Raw genomic sequence first — 19198 nt, 5'->3', positions numbered from 1 at the left:
AGGGACGTAGACTCATCCCTTTCAGTCAGACGGGCAAAAATGTTCTTTAAATAATCTGCATTGACCAGATAAATCTAGAATGAAAAATAGAGCAACTATGGAAGAGTTTTAGGATCAGACTACAGTATATATAGGCAATATATAGGCATGACTATGAACTGTAGACCCCAAATACTATTTGCAAAGTTGTATAAATTTTTCACTATAAATGTGCAGGATAAAATAATACTAAGGGGACTTTCCTCTCGGGGTCAAGTACGGTGGATAGATTAGGGGGGTAATTATAAGACAACCCCTTTAAGAGACATCACTGCACCAGGATTAGTGACATGACTGATCTAATCTAGGAGTCTAAGACTCTCAATCTGTACCTGGAGATCGGACTGATGATTCTGGGACAAACCTTCATACCATATACATGCTTCTAGGACCCCTCTGATCGTGGGAGCCAATACTGAAGCTGATCTGTACCGGACCTTCCTTTGCATATTCCCTATTTTTGCAAGCATGTGACCCCAGGAGGTAAGAGAATCCGCCAAGTGGATTGGATAACCAGATATTCGCCAGTTAATTAGTAAAAGCTGCGACGTCCAACGTTCTCGCTGCCCCTGGTATATTGTCTCCTGTTTCCTACTCAGGGCCCAGACTTCCCCGGGCTCCCCGTGGTGCAGTATAGGAATATCAGGCCAGTCTGCATTTATGAGATTTTCTAATATATTTGATTGCTCCAAGTTCTGCGATGAAAGGTGGCGTCTGTGGGTCTGCACTAAAGGGTCATTGATTTAGTGGTCGCGTAGGATATCGTCACCCAGCTTTCCTGGAGTGGCAAAGCTGAGTTGCAGGTTTGCAACGGTCAGAAAGCCGTAAATTGGAAACCACTTTGGTATAGTATACTGATAATGATTCTACCAGGATATAAAACTGCCCCCAAACCCACTGGCAAGCAGGGGGTTAATCAAACACACACACTTGGCTCAGTATATAAGATTCTCACTTCTCATAGAGCTAACAACATAGCGGCTTATTACTTGTCCTCGCTCACTGTCCTTTTATAAGTTTCTGCAGTAACTTTGGGGAGATCGAAATTTTTTTTGGTTTCTCAAACTAAAACCAGATGAGAGACTCGCAGTGTGTCTTCAGTCATTAGGAGCTCTTACCCACTGAGCGATTACTACGTAGATATAGTGCCAGAAGTGCTGCACTCTCCAGTATACAGCCCGCTAATACTCACTGGCAAAGGGGAACATGGATATTCACAATCTATATCGAACCCCACTGGGGTACAGAGCAATAACACGCTGATATTTTGGGTAAAGGACAATGAGACACTGAGATTCAGGGTACAGGGCAAGGACACAGTGACACTTAGGGTGTAGGATAATAATACGCTGACATTTGGGGTACAGGACAATTATACGCTGACATATTGGGTAAAGGACAATGACACATTGACACTTAGTGTACAGGATAATTACTTTTGGGGTACAGGATAATGATACACTGATACTTGGGGTACAGGAGAATGACACCCGGACACTTGGGGTACAGAATAATGACACGCTGACACTTGGGGTACAGGATAATGATACACTGACACTTGGGGTACAGGATAATGACACACTGACACTTGGGGTACAGGATAATGATACGCTGACACTTAGGGTGCAGGATAATGATACGCTGACACTTGGGGTACAGGACAATCACACACTGACACTTGTGACAACTGTCTGGCAGACTCCAGATCTTTACGCCTCCTTCCTCTGCATCTTCCTGACTACCTTGTAGTCCTGATCCCTCCCTGGATCCTCATAGAGATACCTGTAGACATCTCTTCTCCTCCAGAAGATGTTGGTGTTTGGTCATTTTCTGTTTCCTAGTGGCAGGAGCTGTGTACAGTGACGGGAGAAGGACATATACAAGAAATAATTGTTTTCGGGCCTAGAACCAGGAAAAACTGCTTTTCCAAATTAATCCACAGAGAGCAATGAATCCCCAGCATTTCATATCACACTCCATAAAACTCCAGTCATAATCCATAAAACTGACATTATTAGATTAAAAACCCCGCGCTCCCTCTATAAGGCGCTCCCTCATTAGACATGCCATGGTTTTATAACCTCAGACTACCTACCCAATTACTCTGATTAATGCCCTGCTTAATAAGTAGAGCCAGGCAGGTAGCAGTACCTTCATATCTTGGGTACAGACCCTTGACATCCTTAAAGCTCTCATTGGAGACCTCCTGACATCTCAATAATGTTCCATTGGGACTGAGGGATGTTTATAGTGAACCTGTCAGGTGATATCTGCTGCCAAGTCTGAGCATAGAGAGAAGCTGAGCCCTGTGATATACAATATAGGTCTATATAATAGAGGAGAGAAGCTGAGCTCTGTGATATATAGGGTTATATGATGGAGGTGAGAAGCTGAGCTCTGTGATATATGGGGCTATATAATAGAGGAGAAAAGCTGAGCTCTGTGATATATAGGTTATATGATAGAGGAGAGAAGCTGAGCTCTGTGATATATAGGTTATATGATAGAGGAGAGAAGCTGAGCTCTGTGATATATAGGTTATATGATAGAGGAGAGAAGCTGAGCTCTGTGATATATAGGGTTATATGATAGAGGAGAGAAGCTGAGCTCTGTGATATATAGGGTTATATGATAGAGGAGAGAAGCTGAGCTCTGTGATATATAGGGTTATATAATAGAGGAGAGAAGCTGAGCTCTGTGATATATAGGGTTATATAATAGAGGAGAGAAGCTGAGCTCTGTGATATATAGGGTTATATGATAGAGGAGAGAAGCTGAGCTCTGTGATCTATAGGGTTATATGATAGAGGAGAGAAGCTGAGCTCTGTGATATATGTTATATGATAGGGGAGAGAAGCTGAGCTCTGTGATATATAGGGTTATATGATAGAGGAGAGAAGCTAAGCTCTGTGATATATAGGGTTATATGATAGAGGAGAGAAGCTGAGCTCTGTGATATATAGGGTTATATGATAGAGGAGAGAAGCTGAGCTCTGTGATATATAGGGTTATATGATAGAGGAGAGAAGCTGAGCTCTGTGATATATAGGGTTATATGATGGATGGAGAGAAGCTGAGCTCTGTGATATATAGGGTTATATGATAGAGGAGAGAAGCTGAGCTCTGTGATATATAGGGTTATATGATAGATGGAGAGAAGCTGAGCTGTGTGATATATAGGGTTATATGATAGAGGAGAGAAGCTGAGCTCTGTGATATATAGGGTTATATGATAGAAAAGAGAAGCTGAGCTCTGTGATATATAGGGTTATATGATAGAGGAGAGAAGCTGAGCTCTGTGATATATAGGGTTATATGATAGAGGAGAGAAGCTGAGCTCTGTGATATAGGGTTATATGATAGAGGAGAGAAGCTGAGCTCTGTGATATATAGGGTTATATGATAGAGGAGAGAAGCTGAGCTTTGTGATATAGGGTTATATGATAGAGGAGAGAAGCTGAGCTCTGTGATATATAGGGTTATATGATAGAGGAGAGAAGCTGAGCTCTGTGATATAGGGTTATATGATAGAGGAGAGAAGCTGAGCTCTGTGATATATAGGGTTATATGATAGAGGAGAGAAGCTGAGCTCTGTGATATATAGGGTTATATGATAGAGGAGAGAAGCTGAGCTCTGTGATATATAGGGTTATATGATAGAAGAGAGAAGCTGAGCTCTGTGATATAGGGTTATATGATAGAGGAGAGAAGCTGAGCTCTGTGATATATAGGGTTATATGATAGAGGAGAGAAGCTGAGCTCTGTGATATAGAGGGAGATAATATTTTAGGGTTTAATACATTCTATCCAAATATATATCTAGATGAAACTGTATTTGCTGTGTGATGTTATCAGTGTTGGACGTCGTAGAGGCTGCAGGGAGCCAGCAGTCACTTACAGGGCAGTGATACTGGATTAGTCAGGGTGAATAGCTGACATGTGAATGGACACTGTGTAATGCTTCATTTTCCCTGTGGGTGGCGCTGCAGGGAGACTGAACACTTACTGCCAGGTTTCACCACAGATTACAGATGACCGCTGGGATTCTCAGTAGGAGGACATTTTGTTACCAGCTTATTGTTAAGGGACCCCTTAAGGACTGTCCATAGTGGAGACCCCCTTTAAGAAGACAGCGTCTAGAACTAAGAAAGATCTGCCAAAGGCTGACTCTTCACATTCCTAAGATCCAGCATAAATCCGCTCGCACCTTAAGATGGCGACATGAATGATATGTGCGCTGGCAGTGTGATGATGGAGGTGTACCAGTCCGGGGCCCACCGAGCTGACAGGATCAAAGCGCGTCAGCCCACTCATGTATCGCACCTCATAGAGGAGGCTCCGGGGTCTTCTCTGATGATGTCTGACTAGTCACTTCGTTTATCTCTGTCCTGTACCTACAGGGGAGATTTATGAGGACACCCGCCAATTATAGACGCAGAAAATATGTAAATCAAGTCCAGGTTTCAAGATGGCGGACAGACGGATAATGTCTTCAGCATTCATGTGCATTATTTTTCCCAGGATTAGAAAAACATGTCTGATTTTTTCCAGAAACAGCGCCACCCTTGTTCAAGTGTCTGGTATTAGATCAGCTCCTTTGAAGTGAATGGAACTGAGCTGCAATACCACACACTACCTGCGGATAGAGGTGGCGCTGTTTTTAGAGAAGAGCAACAGGACTAGGTCATCCCTTAGTATTTATATACAGAGTGTCGGCTCTCCTGTCTTTGCATTCATTATGAATGCGTTGTGACGATCCTCAGTTATTCCTCCTGAAAATGGGTAATAATTTGACAATCAGATGTTAGCATTCTCTTTCTCTACATGGTTTCCTATTGTTCGGTCAGATTGCAAAAGGACGCCATATCGACCAGGGAAATGGTCATGCCCGGTTGTCCAGGAAGAATAACAGAGGACAAAGGGGTTCTAACCACATAGTCTTTATTGCTTGGTGACATTGAGTAAACAGTTTTACATTCGTTCCTATGGTAAAGACCAGAATTATATAAACAGGGTTTTTTTTCCCCAAAAAACAGCGCCACACCAGTCCACAGGTTGTGTGTGGTATTGCAGCACATCCCTATCCTTTTTAAAGGGGCTGTCCTAGACCAAGGGTAATGAATATCGACCTTCAATATAATCTGTAATAAGATGCAGATCCCGTATTAGGTAGACTTTATGTGTACTGTCCCTTTAAGGATGAGCCGCCCACCGTGGCGTCAGCCATCTTTTCAGCGCTCAGGCGTCACCTGTGACCACCATGATTTATGACGCATACGAGCACCATACCTATATATCGTTCCTCTATAATTGTCAGGTTGCATTACACGTCAGGCTCTTTCCTGGCCGACTGCTTGCACCCCGTCATGTTACCCCCCACCCCATATTAATGGCAGCAATCAGAATATGAGCAGGCAGAGGAAATGCTCGTAATGGGGTCTCAGTCTGGAAATGAAGCGGCACGTCCTCCATCAGGGGCGTTATTGTTTCACCAGCTCGTACGCTGCAGCCGCTTTATGGCTTCTGTTTGCTTTTATGGTGCAACATATTGAATTTTTCCCCTTGCTATTTCAGCTGACATACCCCCCTGGAAGAGGCAAGGGTCTGTAATAGGATGGGGGGTAATTGGTCAGCAATATTCCAGGGTTGTTACCGCCTAGAGACAGGAATGACGGCACGGCGACGGCTTGTTAATGAGTCGGGGTGATTCATTATGCGAGAACTTGTAGGTGTGTATACGATTTAATATCGTGTCCTTTGCCCCTAGTGGGGGGGGGGGGATGTTACTCATCAGCAAGGAGTCCGACCCAAAAACTTAGAAGGTAAGGGCCATCGGATTAGATTGTACAATATGTGATTCAACCCACAACGAGCTACACATAGAGTAGTCATAAATGGGTCATATTGACACCACTGGGACCATTATAGCACTCAATGCCAGTCTGCTGCGCCAAAAGTCAACAAGATATTGTTGTGTATTTGAAAAAAACGTGGTTTCTGGAGACAAAATTATGATTTTACCCCTTTAAAGCATTGGTGGCACCACGTCTTAAGTATACCCTCCAGTGTTGGCCACCAGTCCAGTATTTGGGTGTAATTGTTGTTAAATAACTACATTATAGCACTCAATGCCAGTCTGCTGCACCAAAAGTCAACAAGATATCGTCGTGTATTAGAAAAGACATGGCTTCTGGAGACAAACTTATGATTTTACCCCTTTAAAGCATTGGTGACACCACGTCTTGAGTATACCCTCCAGTTTTGGCCACCGGTCCAGTATTTGGGTGTAATTGTTGGTAAATAACTACATTATAGCACTCAATGCCAGTCTGCTGCATCGAAAGCCACCAAGATATTGACCTATCTTAGGATAGGCATCGTGTCTAGAGAAAAAAGTAGTATTTTAACCCTTGATAAGGCACTGGTGCCGCCACAACTTGAGTGTACCATTCAGAATTGGGCACCAGTCCATTAAAATGATGCGAGAGAGTTCATAATAGAGGTCTATTGTTATCAGCTAATAATTGGGTTTGGGAGGAAGGGTTTGGGTTTGTTGCCATTGGAGCTATGTAATTCCTCATTTATCCTGCGGGCGCACTGTAGGGAAATAGAAACCTGATGACTGGAGGTCCCAGCAGTGCCGTGCACTTTGATAAGCTCATTACGTTCAGCCTTTGCGGGGTTCTGCTTGCAATATTAATGGCGATTTAATGGAAACTTTGCACAATAATAATTTGGGACACCTCCCCGTCTGTTTTCTTGGGTAGATTCACTAGAAATTCCTCATCAGTGGGGGAGGATAGAACAATCACTTAATAACAATCACATCATTTATCAGGACTCTCCATAATTGGCGCGGCGCTCTGCCTTTAATCTTCCCCTTCACAAGTCATTATACTTACACGTTACATATTGCGGAGTACGAGCTCCACATGCCGAGACATAAAAAACATCAAAAATCCTATTTTCCGTAACAAAGTAGTGTTTACACGCTTCCCAAAAACTAATTTTCCATGAAAGGAAGGAGGCCAGTGGCTGGAGATGGACGTCTGCGCTCTCTGGTCCACAGATTGGAGTGTCGACAAGGTGAACACAATATATGACCTTTATTGGACAAAAACGTACTGCACAACGCGTTTCGAGCTCCACAATCTCTTCTTCAGGTGCACAATTACCAGGTGAGGTCAGATGTGTGACCATCTGACACATCTGACCTCTCCTGGCAAGTAATTGTGCACCTGAAGAAGAGCTTGTGGAGCTCGAAACGCGTTGTGTAGTACGTTTTTGTCCAATAAAGGTCATATATTTTATTTACCTTGTCGATACTCCAATCTGTGGACCAGAGAGCGTAGACGTCCATCTCCAGCTGCTGGTCTCCTTCCTTCCATTACCATCTGGTCCTCGGTGACCAGTCTGTGGATTCTGTAGCCACCCCAACCTCTCTGCCTCCTATGACTCATTCACAACACGAAAAGGTGAGGGACCAACTCGGCCATTTCTCTGTACATTCTTATTTCCAACATCCATTGCAAACTCATCTATACTATAAGCACGCTCGGTGTTCTCCCCCTCTTTGTTCTCCTAATTTTCCATGCACATCGGTGCTCTGGCCACCTCACTTCATGGTGGCCCTATGTAAGGGAATGGGACCTGTTGCAGTCGGATGCACAACCCATTGTAAGGTTGTTCCAAGCCCAAGATCATTGGGTGGCCCAGTGGTCATAAACTGACATCATCACATACCCTACTTATGTGCCACATGACTAGGTTACCCCTGTAATGGAGATTTTTAAAGGGTATCGGCCGTTTAAGAGGTAACCAAGGTCTTTAAGAGCAGGTGAATCTTGCCAAACATGTAACAAAAAATTTATGCCCGTGTGTGTGCGTCCTTGCCGTCAAAGGGTTAATAAACGTGGTGCAATTACGAGGTGTCTGCTGAAAGAACTCACCACCCACTTGTAGGGCGGGAGCCCGTGAATCAGTGTAATCTTCCCAGCCGCTGAGCCCCGTCCTGTTGGCCGCGGAGTAGACTGGAGCTGATATTCCAAGTGCGCTGCCCGGCCCAGAACAAGCATCGTGTCAAATTAATGGCTGTGACTTTGACATATCCCAGCCAGGAAAGCCCTCCATAAAACGCGAAAGCCCCACAAGTGCCCCTGGCACTCTGCAAAGAATTTGTCTGCTTTGGCCCCATATGATGGAATAAGATTAATCTTCAGAAATTTGACATGAGCAAGAAATGACTTTTTTTTTTTTCACTTTTATTACCCGGTTTAAGAGTCAACACGTTTAGGGTTAACCCCGTCGTTACCAGCGGGTTCAGTAGACAACAAATGCCATAACGTGAACGTTCAGGTCCGTAGCGGATAAAAATGTCTTCCTATCTTTGAGGGTGACTTAAGACGGCCAACACCATGGACGTGCAGCCCATTTTTCGATGGAACCAACTCAGGACCATGACAGTTGTCGGGAATGTGACATTGACTTGTTGCCCTCGAAATGCGTGAACACCAGTGATCACTGTAAAGTCATGGACTGTCTAGGACCTACGCAACGCCGCCTTAGACAACTGAGTGTACTGCCTAACCATTATACTGGATTCCCATGGTCAGTCGCTAGGCCATACTTATCAACACTTGGCATAGATGTTCTAGGAGAAGAGTGCGCTTCGTAAGGCCATGCACCTATTGACCATGCCCCTATTGGCAGGGTCGTATCTCCTTCTTTTTTGGGAAGTGACTGCCACGTAAAGTGCCCCTATCACATATAAAATGAGAGATTTCAAGCGTATTCCTCTGAGCCCAGATCTAGAGTCTGGGACAGTGATTCCCAAAGTGGTCCTGGTGGACCCCCAGGGGTCCACGGGAGACTCGACGGGGGTCTATGTTGGATCCAGTCTTCACATTTTTTGACGAGTTTTGGGAATATGGTAGAAATGTAGCAGCAGGGGGTCCACCAAAACCAGTAAAATTTTGAAAGTGGTCTACAAGAAAAAAAAGTTTGGGAACCTCTGATCTAGGAGATCCGCCGTCATTTCGGGAGCTTTGTGGACATTTTAAGAGAACCCAATGATTTTGTCAGGAGTAGCTACTTGGCGTAGCAAACATCTAATGGACCTTATGTCTACCATCAGTAGCTAGTGAGTCCATGACGGTCATGGTCTCCCCTTTCTTCATTGGCTTCTTAGTTCGCTATATTCTATCCAGATCCACTTCCATTGTGTTCTCCTCCCTTCGGCCACTTTGCCCACAATTGTCACCAAGTCCCCGTCACCCTGTGGGCTCTTTTTATGTTGTAGGTCATGTGCGTCACCTCCACTACTGGGATCCATTTCATCTTTCATGCACTAAACAATCTGGACCATACCTTGAAGTGTCCTCCTTCCTTTGGCCTACAAGGACCATCTTTGATTCATCCGTAAACCCAATATGGCCTTCTTTTAGATGCGATGCCACATTCTATGTATAGACCAGGACAACGTGTGCAACTAAATATGTACCCAACACTACTGCCATACAGGGCTCCAGAATAGTAGTGGCAGTGTTGGAATGGCCCACCAGAGTAGCAGAGGATCTTTTGGCCCAGGCTGTAGTCCAGCAGAACCCACCAAAATTTGGATTAGCAGAGAGTGGGCCCTGAGATTCATTTTATCTGATAGGCCTGAGGAACCTATCTAGTAGAAGTCTATTAGCAGTCGAGTAAGAAGTTGGCATCACCCATCTACCCCTGTAGGCTCTAGTCCAGCAGAACCCACCAAAATTTGGGTTGGCAGAGAGTGGGCCCTAAGATTCATTTTATCAAGGAGCCTATGAAGAAGAAGTCCATTAGGAGTCAAGTAAGAAGGTGGCATCACCCATCTACCCCCGTATGGCAAGCAGGTTGGCCAGTCCCAGCTTATTCATAACCTTATAGTACATAACAAATGCAACTACTGTGTCCCCTTAATGGGTCTCATGGTGGTTTTCCATTCCCCATGCCCATGGACGTGTTAGCGCTCTAACAGGAACATGTCTCCTTATTTACTAGGTGCTTCTGATCCTCAGCGGTAACCTCAGCTTCCTAAACTGGCTGACCATCGTGCCAAGTATCGCCTGTTTCGATGATGCCAGCCTCGGCTTCCTGTTCAGCTCCAAAGATGGGTCAGCAAAACATCAAGTGTCCAAAATCCAGAAGAAGACGTCTCGTGGAGAGCGGCCAACGAAAAGTTACGGTAAGTCTTGCTGCGGACCCTCCTAACCACTGATGGTGGTGGATGGTGTTATTGACATCTGATATTTCACCCACGCTTGTATGTCTGCGTTTAGCAGAGGGCTTATTACCGGAACCTGTATCCGCAGGAATCATCTAATAATCCAAAATTTGTGCTCGACCGCAGCCCATAAAGTGTCAGCGAAGAAGCTATTTCTATAAATATCCAAAGTCATTATCTGCCCTCATTGGGATTTTTCTGTCTAAATTTAGGGGTCCTGTATTTGTGTTTTCTAATATGGAGGACTCCCTCTCAGGCCTTACTCATAGGTAAAGGGGTTGTCCAGGATGTAGAGTAAACTCAGGGGTGGCCGAGGTGGGTGTAGAACAGCAACAATATAAGAACATCATGTTGTCCAGTCCTGGTCCCTTTCCCCTGGTCATGTCTGTAGCGACAAGGCTCATATAACGGCTCAGACCAGTCATTGGCTTCAGCGGTCACTGGTAAGGAACTGGTGACGTATATGAGTGATGTCACCGGTCCTTCTCCAGGCCACTGAGTGGTCATATGAGCCTCGCCGCTACTGACGTGGCGAGTCCCAACACGGGAGGGAAAGGGAACCTGGACTGGAACACGGAGCACCAAAGATTGTAATGTAAATCTTGGACAAGCCCTTTAAATGATACATTTCTGGGTTTCTGCAGCCACCACTAGGGGGAGCCCTCAAGGGACACACAAATAATTTCAGTTTCCAGAACCCTTATATCTCCCTATATCCAACTACTTGAACTTGTGCTAGCAGTAACTGTGTATAGGTGTATACCAGTGGTCCTAAGGGTCGGACCCCTGTTGATCAGAGTATAGGCTGTCAGTGATATCATCTTGGCGCTCCCCTTTAATAGCGGAGGGCAGGAATCTTGGAGCAGGGGTGTGGGGGCGCTGCTTATCACCCTGGGAAATAAACACATGTAGTAATGGGAAGATACAGGAGCAGATAAGTAGCTGAGCTATGAAGTGACAGTGCGGGGGTGGATGGGTTGGATGGATTATGTCATTACCTCCGGAATGGCCACCACTGGAGCTCCCTTGAGGGATGTCACCCAACTTTCCCAGATGCCTAGTAATGCAGCAACGTAAATAAGGAGTGTATATTACTGACTTGCTGGACAAGTCTGGGAAAGCTGGGTGACCATGACCTTTGATGGTGCTATATTTTCTCTGCAGGTGGCTGATGGGGCCACATCCCTAAAGCCACCCTGGTAATATACTCCATAGATGATAATCTAGTGGGTTGTTACAATGTGTCAGCGCAGGTATCATTAAGGATGTATCACTAATGGTGGCCTATACTCCGCAGGGTCCTACATACGCCAGGTGCTTCACATATCTCTGGGCCTCCTCATCGCCTACCTCAGTGTCCCGGTGGTCCTGAACCTGGTGAGCTCCAGACAGCTGATGAACGCCTCATTTAACCCCCTGAGGATCGTCAACACGTATGGCGCCTTCGGCAGGTACGGCCCTACATCACAGCACCCTCCTTTATGCAGCTGTGGGGAAGCGCAGGGTGTATCAGCACTTAGACAAATAGATAGGATCCCAGATTATACTAGAGGAGGTACTGGTGTCTATTCTGGAGTCTTAGAAAGCTGGGCCACACCAGTATATAGCAGCATTTTAGGATTCTGATACTGCTTTTCAAGGCTCCTGGCAGAGGATGCGTAGGACAGATCAACCATTCAGACGCCCTGAAAAGCTGGGTCACAATCCCTATAAAAATCAGCATGGTACTGTTACAAGCATCTTTGACCCAGCTTTCCAAGGCTCCTGAATGACTAATCTTCCTCTCTATGCTGCAGTTTCATAGTGCAGGCGTATCAGTATAGATCAAGTGACCACGCAGGAGCCTTAGCATGTTGATTTTGTGCATCCTGTAATAGCGTCGTATTGCTTGTCACCCAGCTTTCCCACAAACAGAATAGAGTGATCATTTCTGGAGAGGTTGGACACTTGCCCTACTCTATAGGAAGGTTGGCATTGCCAGCGGAGTCCTGGGTATCCTTGGCCAGGTAGGGGGCACCCCGAGACACAGGGCACATGCGGGATCCTGCCTCGTGTCTTCAGGCCGTTTCCTGCGACGTCCAGCTGTTCCAGGCATCAGGATTTAAGAAGGGACATTTAAGAGACCCAGTGGTCCCATATCGCCCCCTCGTCCAGAGCCTTACACCATTAACCCTTATGTGACCAGGTGTTTGACAATATACTACGGCTTTAATAGGAATCCAAACTGTCTAGCTATTGTAAAACTATAAAACCACCAATACAGTGCCCTTAACTGTGGTTACACAGCTTTCCCAGACTCCTGAGCGTCAGATCTACAATGACGAATCCTATGTTCCTACATTCCTGTGTAACTAAGGCATATTTGATATTCAGAACTTTGGAAAAGTTGGGTAATGGCAATACATTATATAGAAAACGTGCTAGGTTCTCAGTACAGGGGCAGAGGATGTATTTTTAGGGTTTGCTACTTTTGGATAACCCCTCATCTAAAAAATGACCTGCTGGAAGGCCACAGGTAGTCACTCTAGTGTCCCCTAGTGGAGAAATAGGGTATTACACAGTGTCCAGCACAAAAATGGATACTGATATGTAGATAAACATGGCTGCTTTCTTTGACAAACATCGCCACAGGCGTCCAAAGGTTGTATGTGGTATTACAGGTCAGCGGCATGTAACCTTTGGACAGGTGTGGTGCTGTTCATGAAGGAAAGCACCAGGTGGATTTGCCACTCAGGTGTGTGGGAGAGCTGAGTAGTATCTTCTGCTATGGTATGTGTGCCTAACTAAGCACAATTATCATTCAGGAGTCTCGGAAAGATGAGTGATACCCCTGCAGGATTTGCTGTAATGGCAACAACATTGTATGTCACCCAGCTTTCCCAGAAAACCTTTTCAGTTGTGCTATTTTTGGGGAGGGGCAGTGCCCTATAATACATACATTGCTCTCACCCCCCTCCCTCTTCCCATCAGGGTATTCTGGCCTCCGGCGTTCTGTAATACGATGGAAAATCCAGATTTTTTTTCCCTCTATTTTCCTTTTCCATCTGATTCTGGATTTCATGTTCCTGGCGCGGTGGAAGGTAAACACATGTTAAGGGATTTTTTTGGACAGTGGAGGCCGAGTCTTGTGCCGGGCCCAGGAGGACGGATCTCATCCAAAGCCGAACCGACGCCAAGACAAACAGCTTCTGGCAAAATCCATCACCATAAAATCATCTCTACCTTAAAGTAGTTAATACCCACGGTGGGGGGAGGGGGGCGGCGAGGCGGACAGAGCGCCACCTGGAAAATATATGTGGATGTATATGAGACCCCTGTCCCCTTTTACAGACTCGAGGCTCCAGCTCCTGCTCTGTATATAAAGACCCTCATAAAACATGGCGGTGACGTCTTCCTGCCTCTCACTTACATCCCTCCGCGCCATCTTCCCATAGTATGGCGGTCGCGGCCCTAATCGCAATGTGCGCCTTATAGCATGGATTCCTTTAATCTGGCATGGGATAATCTCTGCTTGCAGTCAGTGAATGGTACCGTGTATATCTTACAAAGGATTTCCTGCTCTGATACACTGTAACAAACCCATTAGCTGTATGTTCGGACTCTGGAAAACTATGGCTACTCGGTGACTGGGTGCGACCGACAATCACCATGTCACCCTACGACTCCTTTACTAATGTAAGTGAATGGAGTCACCTGCTGATCCACAAGGGTGCTGCCACTACAACTTCACAAAGGACCAAGCAGTGTGTGATCTACAAGACGCAGCAATCTTGGGGATCGCCGTGTGACTCCATTCACTGACATTAGTGAAGGATTCGCAGGGGCTTTGGGTTTCTGCCACAGATTCCTCCCCAAATTACACCGTGTGAATATGGCCTATCTAGCCTATAGAGGCTATCTGGATGTGAAGCAGAATGTTTCCATTCACTGACAGCAAAGAAAACTTACAAGATGCAAAGGGATACTACCATTAAAATCACATTTTTTTTCTCGTTCACACGTAGGAATAGCTTTAAGAAAGGCTATTCGTCTCCTATCTTTAGATGTCTTCTCCGTGCCACCTTTCGGTAGAAATCCCGGTTTTCGTTTGTATGCAAATGAGTTCTCTCGCAGCACTGGGGGCGTCCCCAATGCTGCGAGAGAACTCTCTCCAGCGCTGCCTCCATCTTCTTCAGGAACGGTCTCTGCGCGATTTCTTCCGCCGCTGGGTTCAAACTTGTAGGCCTCGGGCAGAGCACACTGCGCATGCCCACGGCTACAAGAAAAATGGCCGCTGACACAGAAAGTTAGCGGCCATTTTCTCAAGGCCTGTGGGCAGCGCAGTCGGCTTTGCCCGAGGCCTACAAGTTTGAACCCAGTTCCGGAAGAAATCGTGCAAAGAGACCATTCCTGAAGAAGATGGAGGCGGCGCTGGAGAGAGTTCTCTCTCCAGACTATACATGAACAGGTTAAATCCAAGCAGATGGGGTACGACTGCCAAGTACGGGCGCCCCGCCGCTCTCAGGACCCACCATGGACGGTCTTTCTTCCTCTCTCCGCTCCTCGGTTCTGATTTCAGGCGCGAGAAGGAGCAGCGAGAGCGACGCCAGCCCCGAGACCTCTTGTAATTCCAGCTTGTGTAAACCAATAAAAAAAAAATAAAAAAAATCCCTGGGCCGGTAATGAATCTGGGGGTCTGCGGAGCTGACATCTCTGAAATCACACAGTAGGAGCCCACTTTTATTACTAATTTGGTGTCCCTGATTTACAAAGTGTTTGTTACCGCTGGGCTGCCAGCCACGGCCATAACTCACCCAGCACTGCTACATATGAAACGTGCGGCCCCCACAATCTATTAAACGTGGGGTAGAACGCGCCTCAGATCTGCCCGAATAATGTTCCATTTCTTAATCGAGCGCTAGACGGGCCCCGGGGACCGCGTGCCGCTGCTGTGGCGGTTTTAACCCTTTCCTTCCATTACAGGATATCCATGCTGTCCTCCGGTTGCTTGTTTTGGCATCCCATGATGTTTGTCCTCTCGGAGGGACCACCTAAGCGCTGCCGAATTATCTCCCTGGAAATCGCAGAATGGGGAAGGAAGGGTTAAAAACAAATTGTGTGTGACCCCAGGGTGACATTACACCTGTGGCCTAGGGTCAAGGCTTGCCGTGGTTGGCGCCGGATGCGCGTCCTACCAAGTAGACGTCCCCCTTGTATCGTATTCACACTCTCAGCCCTCATTGTAGTCCTGTATTCGTGAACCAGGAGGCTCAGGACGAACAGGGTTAGATATCCCTTCATGATCAGTACTGTCTATGCTATACTATGTGGTGGCTTCAGGTTCCTACAGCGTTGATGGATGTCTAGGTCCTTTCTATAGATCTGGGCACGTGAATCAGGGGGCTCAGGATGAGCTCATTGCGATAACAGTGCGCCCACTAGTCACAGCAGCCATGACAGTGCCCATAGACATGTCAGCTCACATTCTCCTACTGCTCTGCCTGTGTAGATGTCAGTCTTTGATAAACATAGATCTAGGCCCTGTCCAGTACTTAGGTCTCAGCCTTATGGTTTTCCCTTCTTGTTGTATTGTCCACACAGTGTCACCAAGGACAGGACGGAGGTCGTCATCCAGGGGACGTCCAGCCCGGACCCCAATGACCCCAAAGCTGTATGGGAGGAGTACGAGTTTAACTGCAAACCGGGCAATTTAACCCGCCGGCCCTGCGTCATATCCCCCTATCACTACCGCCTGGACTGGCTGATGTGGTTCGCAGCTTTCCAGGTAAGAAGCCTCCTGTTGTTCTTCCTGTCACTGCTGTTCTCATGTTTTATAGAAACCTATTGCTGCGACCGAGCCCACTGAGGTACAGGACTGGTGGAAAGGATTTAGGATTATAAGAAGCCTAGAATAGATGGATGGATGGATGGATGGATGGATTTTAGATAGATAGATAGATAGATAGATAGATAGATAGATAGATAGATAGATAGATAGATAGAATATGACAGAGTATATATCATTGAGAGCCCGTATATGCTCTTCTCCATCCCGTACACTCTTCTCCATCCCGGACACTCTCTTCACCATCCCGTACACTCTCTTCTCCATCCCGTATACTCTCTTCTCCATCCGTATACGCTCTTCTCCATCCCGTATACTCTCTTCTCCATCCCGGACACTCTCTTCACCATCCCGTACACTCTCTTCTCCATCCCGTATACTCTCTTCTCCATCCGTATACGCTCTTCTCCATCCCGTATACTCTCTTCTCCATCCCGGACACTCTCTTCACCATCCCGTACACTCTCTTCTCCATCCATATACGCTCTTCTCCATCCCGTACACTCTCTTCTCCATCCCGTATACTCTCTTCTCCATCCGTATACGCTCTTCTCCATCCCGTACACTCTCTTCTCCATCCCGTACACTTCTTCTCCATCCCATACACTTCTTCTCCATCCCGTACACTCTCTTCTCCATCCCGTACACTTCTTCTCCATCCCATACACTTCTTCTCCATCCCGTACACTCTCTTCACCATCCCATATACTCTCTTCTCCATCCCGTACACTCTCTTCTCCATCCGTATACGCTCTTCTCCATCCCGGACACTCTCTTCTCCATCCCGTACACTCTCTTCTCCATCCCGTATACTCTCTTCTCCATCCGTATACGCTCTTCTCCATCCCGTACACTCTCTTCTCCATCCCGTATACTCTCTTCTCCATCCGTATACGCTCTTCTCCATCCCGTACACTCTCTTCTCCATCCCGTACACTTCTTCTCCATCCCATACACTTCTTCTCCATCCTGTACACTCTCTTCTCCATCCCGTACACTTCTTCTCCATCCCATACACTTCTTCTCCATCCCGTACACTCTCTTCTCCATCCCGTACACTTCTTCTCCATCCCATACACTTCTTCTCCATCCCGTATACTCTCTTCACCATCCCATATACTCTCTTCTCCATCCCGTACACTCTCTTCTCCATCCGTATACGCTCTTCTCCATCCCGTACACTCTCTTCTCCATCCCGTATATTCTCTTCTCCATCCGTATACGCTCTTCTCCATCCCGTACACTCTCTTCTCCATCCCGTACACTTCTTCTCCATCCCATACACGTCTTCTCCATCCCGTACACTCTCTTCTCCATCCCGTACACTCTCTTCTCCATCCCGTACACTTCTTCTCCATCCCATACACTTCTTCTCCATCCCGTACACTCTCTTCTCCATCCGTATACGCTCTTCTCCATCCCGTACACTCTCTTCTCCATCCCGTATACTCTCTTCTCCATCCGTATACTCTCTTCTCCATCCCGGACACTCTCTTCTCCATCCCGTACACTCTCTTCTCCATCCCGTTTATGCCCTTCTCTATCCTGTATACACTCTCCTCCATCTTTCATGTTTTCGGACCCTCAGGCCCACTTCCTGCCATGTTTGATATTCCATATCATTATGCAGATGCAGTCTGTCTTGGGCCGGCGCATGCTGGGGGTATTTGTGCGGCAGCCAGCCTCTCCCCTCGCCATAGCCCTGGATTATGCTGATGTTTGTGCAGGGTCACACTCACCACGTCTCACTGCTCGCTCTGCGGAGTTTTGGCTCGCGCCGCGGCTCGTATCAGTGGCAGCTATAACACCCGCAGACAAACGGCCCTTTCAGGGATCCTCAGAAATATGTGCGCGGTGTTTACCCTGCGCCGCGCTGCAGCCGCCAGCGGACTTCTGTTTTCCTTAATTATTTTTGGGATGATGTTGCGCGCCATCGATAAATAAGCACTCGCTAATCCCACTGCAAATATCCCCGCTACCACCGGCCCTGTGTATAAGGGATCGTTTTACATGTGATGTTCCATGATGGCGGGGGAAGGGGGGGGGATCTTTCTGTTATGGAAGTTTTCTTAAAAGAATTTTCCATCTTGAGGTGAGTGTAATGTACTCAGTACAGGCCGTGTGTACATTACCTACATGGCAGGGGAATGGAAACAGTTCATTTGCAGGGGACTGCATTGCCCTTGGATACGACACAAATTTGCGGTTCTGATACAGTGTGGAGTTCTGGGTGACAACTCACAGATACAGGGACTGACACATTTAAAGAGACAGTACACCCATTTTCCAATATCATGTCATGGCCTATTGATACGATTGGTAGGGGGCCGATATCTGGGATTTCAAAACCGGGGTGGCTTTTCTCCTGCACATTTGTGTCACACCGCTTAAAGGAGTTTCCGGGATTTGGGTATATGACCAGTGGCAGTCCAATCCAAAATCACAACCATATGGCGCTCTTGATGACATCACATTCATTGTTAACATGGTACAGCAGCTGCTCAGTCCCATTCTAGTAAATGGGGTTGAGCTGCAATACCAAGCACAGCCACTTTACAGTGTATGGCGCTATGCTTGGTAATCAGTCAAAAAGCCAGAGTGCTCTCTCCTCTATAACCTGTTGATTGATGAGGGTCTAGGTTGTCGGACCCCCACCAATCATAATAACCTATCCCTGGACTGTGTCTGGTATTGCAGCTCAGTCCCATTGAAATGAATGGGACTGAGCTGCAGTACCATACACAACCTGTAGACAGGTGAAGCACTGCCGCCACTTCATTGTCAGGATCACAGGGTCCCAGCACTTAGATCCCCAACAATGAGAAAGTCATGGAACACCTTAAAAAGATGGCGTTGCGTTAATATTAAAGGGGTATTCCACTTTTAACAATCTCTTTATGATAAATTGATCACAACGTGGATTGTTTGGGATCAACTCCGATCTGTGATGGAAGCTAGCAGCCATTGTGCAGTTCCTACACAGCACTCCCGCAGGTGACATGCAGTATTACACCATTTTCAGTGAAGTTAGCTCCTGTTGAGGTAGTGTACAGACATGTCGGGTCCAACCAACGTGATTGCTGTTG

General features: G+C 46.6%; 1 protein-coding gene across 1 annotated transcript in view; it reads left to right on the top strand.

The window, feature by feature from the left end:
- LMF1 (lipase maturation factor 1) overlaps window positions 1-19198 on the top strand; it is a 164861-nt gene that overhangs the window by 133903 nt on the left and 11760 nt on the right. Inside the window, exons 7-9 of the mRNA XM_075285204.1 lie at window positions 10066-10249; window positions 11586-11739; window positions 15869-16052. Of these exons, the coding sequence (XP_075141305.1) occupies window positions 10066-10249; window positions 11586-11739; window positions 15869-16052 (522 nt within the window). The remainder of the gene's footprint in view (window positions 1-10065; window positions 10250-11585; window positions 11740-15868; window positions 16053-19198) is intronic.

The sequence above is a fragment of the Leptodactylus fuscus genome, chromosome 8 (assembly GCF_031893055.1).
Source record: "Leptodactylus fuscus isolate aLepFus1 chromosome 8, aLepFus1.hap2, whole genome shotgun sequence".
Taxonomy (NCBI): Eukaryota; Metazoa; Chordata; class Amphibia; order Anura; family Leptodactylidae; genus Leptodactylus; species Leptodactylus fuscus.
Note: the sequence above shows the minus strand (reverse complement) of the source record. Positions and strands in the feature narration are given on the sequence as shown.